We start from the raw sequence: 8,612 nt of genomic DNA, 5'->3' as shown, positions 1-8,612 counted from the left end.
TTCTGAAATGGTAAATATATTGCCTTTGTAAAGACCTGAACTCATGCAAGAAGAATTCTTCCCTCGATTTTCACTTTAGTAGCATTCCTGGAAAATACAGTGTATGCCAAAACTGTATGCATAATGTTATGTATTTATATATATAACAGAGTTAGAATTTTTGGCACAGATCGTCATAAACAGGTTTTTCCACTTCCATATATGACCTGTGGGACATTAGAGAGTTGTGCAGGACACAGAACAATTCTTGGTAATGTGGGACTGTCCTAAATATTGAAGGATAACTAGCAGCTCTGGCCCTTGTCTGCTAAGGACCAGAAGGGCCCCATCAATGTGATAACCAAAAATGTCCCTATGAATTTACAAATCTAAATTTCCAGGGACAGTAGATCCTCTTTTGGGACCTCCCACGTATGTTAACGCCCAGCTGCCTAAGCTTTGCTCTATTGGCCTCCTCTTTCCGGGCCCTCCCCAAAACCTGGGCTTTTATATCCTCACTTCTTATCTCTCCCTTGAGGAATCTGTCTGCAACTGTTTTTTTGTTTGTTTGTTTTTGTTTTGCTAGAAGGTAAGAACCGATGTGATAAAATGAGATAGATTCCTCTTCCTGTTTCCATAAAAAGGTACAGAATGGAAAAGCAACTTGCTCATAATCATACAGCCAATTCGAAGTGGCAGAACCAGAATTAGAACCCAGGTAAATTGGTCTGATTCTAAAGCCTGTGATTTTGCCATCTTTTCTAATCCCTCCTCACTGTCTCTGATCTCCCAGTCCCAGAAAAAGACTTATTTTATCTTGGGTAATGAAGTTTGAAAACTGAAGTTATCTCACTGTTTCCCACAAAGGCCATTGTGAGGCTGACGTGGCTCTCCAGAAATGCTGATCTAGGAAAAGTCTGCTGTCTCTGCTGGAGTCTTAGAAATCCCTTTTTAAAATTCATTCAGCTTCAGACCTTTCAGGAGATGAACCGTGTGAGCATGGGTATGTGGCCTTCCACAGACACGGGTAGGGGTCCCGGGTCAGTGATGGTGGGCATTTCTGAGCTTCTTCTGCCAGGACTGTGAGAGCCATAGTCACAGGTTTCATCCTTCTAGAAAGTGAAGCTATGCGTCAAACAACAGTTAGGTGACACGATGCCCACTCCAGGGCATGCCAAAGGAGTCATTAATTCATTCAACAGACAGTTATTAAGCAGGTATTAAGTCTGTCAGGCACTGAGGAAACAGCAGTGAGCAGAACAACAAGATCTCTGCCCTAACAAACTCCTGGCCTAGTGAGAGACGCCCATGGTGAACAGGAAATTGCAGTACAGTGTGACCGGAAGTTCATGGGGCTAGGCATCCAGGAGTACAGAGGAAGCAGCATGGAGCCTGGCCAGGGGCAGTGGGGGCAGGTCAGGGGTGACTTGCTGAGGAAGTGACCTCAAAACTGAGAGCTAAAAGACATCTGGCTGAGGGAAGAGCAGTGTGAAGGTTGAGTTGTACAAGAGCTTGAATTTCTGAGGAGATGCAAATAGCGTGGAGCATCAGTCAGAAGCACAGCATGGTGTGAGGACCAAGGCTAGACTGGATCTCGAGGGGCCTTAGGAGCCACCTTACGGACCTGGGCTGTCTCTTATAAGAGAGACAAGGGAGCCCCAAGGTGTTTAAACCAAAGAGGGCACAAGCAGAGAGAGATTAGCATAGTGGGAATCCCTCAGGCCCTCCACTCTCAGACTTCAGCCAGGAGCTTTGAGCTGGCCCCAGCACTAATTTCCGAGCAGCTGGAAAGTCACTTTTCCTTTCTAGACTTCTGCTGTAGAAAGTCAGGTTTGTACTAGATGATCTTTAATATCGGTTCTTCACATTCTCTAAGCCCAAACTAACCCTCCACCCACTTCTGTGATTTCCCCAATTCCCTTAAACTCTTCCCTGTTTCTTCTCCCCCACTGGAAAATTTCTTTTTCTCTCCACTAGACTGAGCTCCAGTAGACAGCACTATGTCTAAACAACTGTCCACGCTTCCTCTCACTGGGCCCTTATAACCGAATGCTTGCATGGTTGCGTTTGACCCTCAAACGGCCTGAGGCACTACCAATCCCGCGAACGTTATCTTCCATTTTGCTGATGAGAAGTGGGGCCTCAAAGAGAAACTGAGCTGTGAACCCAGGCTCTGAGGCCAACTCCCTGGGTTCAAGCCCTGCTCTATCACTTACCAGATGTTTGGTAAGCCAATTACTCTCTCTAAGCCTCTCGTTCCTCCACTATTAAATTGAGATCACATCGACTTCACAGGATTGCTACGACGATTAATGTGTAACATGTAATAAGCATGAAATAAATGTTAGTATTTTTATTCTCAGGCCAGCGTCCTTTCCCTTCCACAAACATCAGCTCCAAGGCCTAAGAGGATTATTCCAAGGCTGGGGCTCGGGCCACGTGCTCCCAGACACGCCTTGCGCAAGCCAGAGCAGGTCCCCGCGTGGCTACCCGACCCCCCCAAGCCGGTGAAGCGGGCGCGCACCACGTGCCTCGCGTAAACATGCGAGTGCGCAGGCGCCCTCGGCCGCCGCCCATTGGTCGGTTCCCCGGTGCTTAGAAGCAGGGGAGGGACGCAGGCCCCTCTGGCCGCGGGCGGCTGCGCCCGGTCGGTTAGTCAGCTGGTCTGCCAGTCCTTGCGACTCGGCCGCCGGCTTCACCCTCGCCATGGCACCCTGGCTGCCCCTGCTGTCGTTGCTGGGGCTGCTCCCGGGCGCTGCCCCCGCCCTGCCCCGCCGAGCCGCGGGCGCTCAGGCCTGGGAGGCCGAGTCGTCGGAGCTGCTGGCGCCTGCCCGCTTCGCCTTGGAGATGTACAACCGCGGCCGGGCTGCTGGGACACGGGCCGCGCTGGGGGCCGTGCGCGGTCGCGTCCGCCGGGTGAGGACGCACTGGGTCCGGGGCGCGGGGCCCTAGTGCGAGGAATGGGCACTTTGGCCTAGAGTTGGGATGGGGGCGCTGGACGGCTGGCACGAACCTCTGTTGATTGGGAAGGGGGAGGAGGCGCAGTGGGGCTGTGCGGCCACTGAAGAACTGGCTGCGGAGGGGGTGGCTGTGCCCGCCTCACCCTCCCCTCCATCTAGGAGGGCCGCGGGTCGCTATATTCCCTTCAAGCGACGCTAGAGGAGGCTTGCAACGACCCCACGGTGTGCCAGCTCCCTGTGTCTAAGAAAACTCTGGTGAGTAGTGGGGCTCCCTCAATTATCTGATCCCAGGCTGAGTCTGGAAGCAGTTGGGAAGATGGGCCAAGCCAGAAGGAAGGGATCTAAGGCAACAGCTATCCAGGTCACTTCTCAGGCCCTGAGGGCCAAAGACCATGCTATATAAAAGGGAGGGTGTCCAGGTGCTGGCTGTGCCTCACTCGCCACCGTAGGGGTGACTGCCTTGGGGAGGTCCTATCCGAGAGCCTCCAGCTCCATCTAGCCAAGGACAGGGACTCGTTTCCTCCTTTACCTCCAGCTCTGCAGTTTCCAAGTCCTGGAAGAGCTAGGAAAACACACGCTGCTGAGGCGGGACTGTCGCCCTGTGGATACCAAGATTACAGGTGCCGGGATAGCCCACAGATGCTGCAGTCGTCTGGATCAAATTTCATTCAGGGTTCAGCCTTGATTTCTTTGTTCCAATCCTATCCAGATGAAAAAAGCGAGAATTTCCGTTCCTTCTCTCCACTGTTCAACAAGGACACCCTGCCGGAGGTGAGAAGCCCAGCTCTATCTCGGGAGCTGGCTGCTGCCTCATCTCCCCTCTCTTCCCCTCACCCTGACCTGGGGCTCCCTGGTCAGCTCCAGAAGGACTCCTTGTAAGGACTCCTCTGCCTTTGCAGGACTTTGTTATGCAGGTAGCTTCAATCTTCAAAGAATTTGTCATCACCTATAACCGGACATATGAGACAAAGGAGGGTGAGGACCCAGCCTGGGCTGTGCCTGTCCTGATCAGATCAGGGCCTTCCCCCTACTTGGCACCGTGGTGTTGGGGAGGAGAAGGACAGAAGAGACAGTGCATCCTTTCAAGGATGCCTTAATCACCAAGTTCTCGCCCAGCCTGCCAGGACCGGGCAGCCATCTCAGGGACCTGGCCCCTACTCCCATCTGTTTTCCTGGTCAGGAACTATGGGCCTCCATCATGGGATGGGGCAAAGGCCAAATTTTCTCTGCTGGAGGCCCCCCTGGCATGGCAGCCTTTCCCCGTGACCTCCTGTCTGGAGATTCCCTTTGGAGTTCATTTGGTTCTGCCTTCACAATGAGAAGTCATCACCCCAGTTTGGCCCTAAAAGTTGATCACACCTCCCACTCTTATCACTTGCAGGTTTGGCCCCCCCACCCCTATGTGCCCCAGGGTTCTGTCCTTAAGAGCTTCCAGAGCCCACCCATTCCCCAGGGAAACTTCTGCCCATTAGCCCCATGCACTCCTCCTCTTATGATCTGCCTGGAGTCTCAGCCCCTTCTCTTCTGCTCTGATCCTCAGAAGCCCAGTGGCGCATGTCTGTCTTTATCAATAACATGATGCGAGCACAGAAGATCCAGGCCCTGGACCGTGGTACAGCTCGGTATGGGGTCACCAAGTTCAGTGACCTCACAGGTAGGGATGGTGGCTAGAGCCCTCAGGGAGGCTGGGAGAGACAGGGCCTGCTCCCAAGGCCCCTGGTCAGGACTGGCTTAGAATCCCCCCCCCCCAATCTCTGCCCACAGAGGAGGAGTTCCGCACCATCTACCTGAATCCCCTCCTGAAAGAGTTGCGGAGCAAGAGGATGCCCCTGGCCATGTCCGTTAATGGCCCCGCTCCACCTGAGTGGGACTGGAGGAATAAGGGGGCTGTCACCAAAGTCAAGGATCAGGTTAGACCCCTCAGAAGTGAGGGTGGGACGTGAGGATTGCCCTGGGGCTGGGAAGGGATCCAGTCCTCACGCTGCCCGTCTCTTGTAGGGCATGTGTGGCTCCTGCTGGGCCTTCTCAGTTACAGGCAACGTGGAGGGCCAGTGGTTCCTGAAACGGGGGGACCTGCTCTCCCTCTCTGAGCAGGGTAAGCATCCCTTTCTATTTGCCTGTCCCTAGCCCAACGCAGAGGGCTCCTCAGAACTGGCTTTCTGTCTCCTAGAGCTCGTGGACTGTGACAAACTGGACAAGGCCTGCCTGGGCGGCTTGCCCTCCAATGCCTACTCGGCCATAAAGACTCTGGGTATGCATTAAGGGGGTCAGGACGGACAGTGGGAGCCACTTCTCCCTCCACAAGAAGTCACTTTGTGTGGGAGTCACGTGTACTGTGTCCCGGTCTTCCCGCTGGCTCTTCTGGCTGAAGACCTTGGGCAGGGCAGCTCTTTCAGAGCCTCAGTTGCCTCATCTGTGAAAGGGGCCTACCTCATAGGGTTGTCTCGAGTATCAAGTGAGGGAAGATGTGCGAAGTTCCTGGAGCGTAATGGGAGGTCTTGGCATCGTGCTGCTTTCTTGTCTGTTTTTGTAGAATGCTGCTAAAACAGGTAGCCACACACTCACCCTTGAGGGGAGGCGTTGACCTAAACTGGCAGTTCAGTTAAGCAGTGTCAGAAGGATAAAGGGCTGAGGGACTGAGGTGGCTATACAGAGACTGGTCTGGGAGACTGGCAGGGGGCAGAGGCAGATTGTGAACAGACTACCAGAGCAGGACAAGCAAGCCAAGGTCAAGAAGCTGGGACAGTGAGGAGTCAGGAGTTGGGAGTTGACTTCTATCTCTGCCACTTTTCTCACCGGTTATTCTCTCAGCCCCCTGAGCCTCGTGTGTGTCATCTCTAGAATGAGGCTCTTCTTCAGATGGGATGGCCAATGGCCTGGGATGGATAAGGGGCTTAGCACAGCCTTTGGCTGGGAGGAGACAAGTGTATGGTAAACAGGAGTCCACCTTTTCTCTGTACCCCCATCTACCCCCCACCGTTACCCAGGAGGGCTGGAGACGGAGGACGACTACGGCTACAATGGCCACTTGCAGACCTGCAACTTCTCTGCAGAGAAGGCCAAGGTCTACATTAATGACTCAGTGGAGCTCAGCCAGAATGAGCAAAGTGAGTGAGGGAAAGGGGTGAGGACAGGCCAGGTGGGGCTGGGGCCTGGGTGCCCCTGACTCTGGCCCTTCCCCGTCTCAGAGCTGGCGGCCTGGCTGGCCAAGAACGGTCCCATCTCCATCGCCATCAATGCCTTTGGCATGCAGGTAAAACCTCAGCCCCGCTGCCCCTGCTCCATTTCTTGCCTCCTCCTCTCCCTCTTCTTGGAGTTGGCCCCCTACTGCTTGCTCTCCCCCACCAGTTCTACCGCCACGGGATCTCCCACCCACTGCGGCCCCTCTGCAGCCCTTGGCTCATTGACCATGCTGTGCTACTCGTGGGCTATGGCAACCGTGAGTTCCGCTGACCCCCTCTATGCCCATCCACTCCAGGTCACAGGCAGGGGTCGGGCCACACAGCATTGCAGGACCTCAAGGGGGCGAAATCTGGGGAAAGCCTGGGAACCCTGTCCTTACCCCTGCCGCTGGCTGTGGGCCAGGCAGGATCATCCACCTGCTCTGTGAAGGGAACACAGGCAGTGGGAAGCTGAACTGTATGGACGAATAACCTGCTAGAGGTCAGGGGGGGTGGGGAGGGGCGGCTGCCCTTCCCATACCTTAGAGCCATACCAGGTCTCCAGGAGGGTGGTGGGTGGGCCTGTCCTTTTTCTGCCTTTTTCCTGATACTGGTCACACAGTAGGCCCAGAGGAGATACTTGAAGAGTGCAAAGCGCTTGGGGCCCTGACCAGAGAACTGGGGCCCTGACTGCCTGCACTCCGCACTGCTCTCCAGGTTCTGACATTCCCTTCTGGGCCATCAAGAACAGCTGGGGCACTGACTGGGGTGAGGAGGTGAGTCTTGCCTGCTCAGCTTCTGGCCCTCCGGCCCCATCCTGCCCTGGTGCCCTCACGGCTTCCCTCCCCTCTCTCCCAGGGGTACTACTACTTGCATCGTGGGTCCGGGGCCTGTGGTGTGAACATCATGGCCAGCTCAGCAGTGGTGAATTGAGGAGCACCAGCTTGGACCTGGTGCTGACTAGAGCAGCCCCCTTCCCCAGCCTGAGCCGTGTGTCCAGGCCCTTGTCCAGGAGGCACAGCTGGCTGAGGGATGGACACCGGGTACCTCAGGGTGAGCGAAGGGCACTGGCCTAGGGGCACAGCCTCTACCCTCCTCCACCCCACTCCCACTCTGAAGTTCCCAACTGCACCTTTGTTGAATTGTGGTAGCTAGGATGATCTTGGGGTGAAAGATGACGTCTTGGCAGCTGAAGCTCGGGCAAGAACCTTGGGCTTGGGCAAGGAGCAGGTGGGAAGCAAATATTTTTGCCTTAACTCCAGCTGTCTTCACAAGCTCCGGTTTCCTGCCCCGGCTTTCCTTTGTGTGATGCTATAAATTCTGGTCCTCCTGGATTTGGGGACAGTGTTTCCTTACGTGTCTAGACGAACTGTTGTAACCACCCTTTTCTAATAGCAATAAAGAGGTATCCTGAGCTCCAGTGTGGTGTGAATACTCTGTCTGTGAGGGCAAGGAGGGGTGCTGAGGAGCCCTGGAGGGTCAAGGCCAGGCAGCTGGTCCTGCCCAGGAGCCTGCGGGCCCAGTTCCTGCTTCAAGAACCAAAGGAAATGGAGAGAGGCTCACAGAAGGATCTTTATTCAGGAACAGTTGGCTGGTCCTTCTCGGCGGCCCTTGCTCTGAGGGATGGATGGGATCGGCCAGAGGGAACACCCTCTCTCCAACTTGCATGGAGAACCTCAGGTGTTGAGGTCAGAGGTCACTCTCCCCATAGAGGGCACTGGAGAAGGCCACGTAGTCCAGGGCTCCAGCTGGAGCCCCAGACCCCTTGTAGGGCGTCATTCGGTGGATGCAGTATTCGGCCTGCTCAGCCGGGAGCTCCCGCCGCAGCTCCTCGGCGGTGATGTAGTTCTGAGGGAGAAAAGGGGTGAGGTCGTGTGCCCCCTGCCCCAGCCCTCCAGCCCGCTCCATGCCAAGGACTCACTTTGTCTCCTGCCAAGATCTTGAAGGAGGCCACAACTTGTTCAGCCGTATCAGTCTCGGCTGTCTCTCGGGTCATGAAGTCGATGAAGGCCTGGAAGGTCACGACGCCAGTTGCGTTGGGGTCCACCATGGTCATGATTCGAGCAAACTCCACTTCCCCCTGCAGGGATAGAGGCCAGACACCATGTCCGTGGGTGCTAAAGCCAGGAGAGCTCCTGACGTCCCCTTCTGGGGATTGTCCGGCCTCGGCTTGATAACCTCAGCGACAAAGTGCCACCTTTCTCCATAGACCGTCAGCTGCAGCCTTAGCTCTGACTCAGGAAGTCCTCTCTAGCAGGCTGCAGTCCGCCTCCTGCCTGTGGCAATGCCCCGTTTCCCATTGGTTCTGGTCTTTTTTTCTGGGGCTCTCGGTCGTGCTGTTTCTCTGAGGTAAAATGTAAGCTCAGGCTTTGGAGTCACACAGAACTAGGTCTAAATTCCAGCTGTGTGTCCTTGAACAAGTTAATCTACCTCTCTCAGCCTGTGATAGCCCGCGTGAAATGGGATAATTCCGCCCAGCCCCAATGGGTGCAATGAAGAGGAAATGAGATCA

At 55.1% G+C, this 8,612-nt stretch overlaps 2 protein-coding genes across 2 annotated transcripts; one reads left to right on the top strand and one right to left on the bottom strand.

The window, feature by feature from the left end:
• The first annotated feature begins 2,584 nt into the window (after positions 1-2,584).
• On the top strand, positions 2,585-7,520 carry CTSF (cathepsin F). The gene is given in 14 exon segments (XM_011368924.2): positions 2,585-2,895; positions 3,099-3,194; positions 3,475-3,567; positions 3,570-3,710; positions 3,839-3,914; positions 4,480-4,593; positions 4,704-4,849; positions 4,938-5,034; positions 5,110-5,190; positions 5,927-6,046; positions 6,128-6,192; positions 6,288-6,378; positions 6,818-6,876; positions 6,959-7,520. Coding segments are annotated over 14 exon segments (1,464 nt in total). The 5' UTR covers positions 2,585-2,685; the 3' UTR covers positions 7,034-7,520.
• Positions 7,521-7,659: 139 nt separating this feature from the next.
• LOC111744943 (alpha-actinin-3-like) lies at positions 7,660-8,291 on the bottom strand. The gene is made up of 2 exons (XM_023535675.1): positions 8,022-8,291; positions 7,660-7,948 (listed from the first exon to the last, which is right to left on the bottom strand). The coding sequence occupies exons 1-2, from the start codon at positions 8,154-8,156 to the stop codon at positions 7,790-7,792; spliced, it is 294 nt and encodes a 97-aa protein (XP_023391443.1). The 5' UTR covers positions 8,157-8,291; the 3' UTR covers positions 7,660-7,789.
• Between the last annotated feature and the right edge of the window lie 321 nt (positions 8,292-8,612).

This window comes from Pteropus vampyrus, unplaced genomic scaffold (assembly GCF_000151845.1).
Source record: "Pteropus vampyrus isolate Shadow unplaced genomic scaffold, Pvam_2.0 Scaffold144, whole genome shotgun sequence".
NCBI lineage: Eukaryota > Metazoa > Chordata > Mammalia > Chiroptera > Pteropodidae > Pteropus > Pteropus vampyrus.
The sequence above is the reverse complement of the archived record's forward strand: the minus strand, read 5'-3'. Positions and strand labels throughout refer to the sequence as shown.

What these genes read in the sequence shown, in the direction of transcription:
- LOC111744943 (XM_023535675.1), bottom strand. Translation starts at nt 8,156, where the DNA reads ATGACCATGGTGGACCCCAACGCAACTGGCGTCGTGACCTTCCAGGCC. An exon ending in AGATCTTGGCAGGAGACAAA is followed by an intron (nt 7,949 to 8,021) that starts GTGAGTCCTTGG and finishes TTTCTCCCTCAG; the next exon opens with AACTACATCACCGCCGAGGA.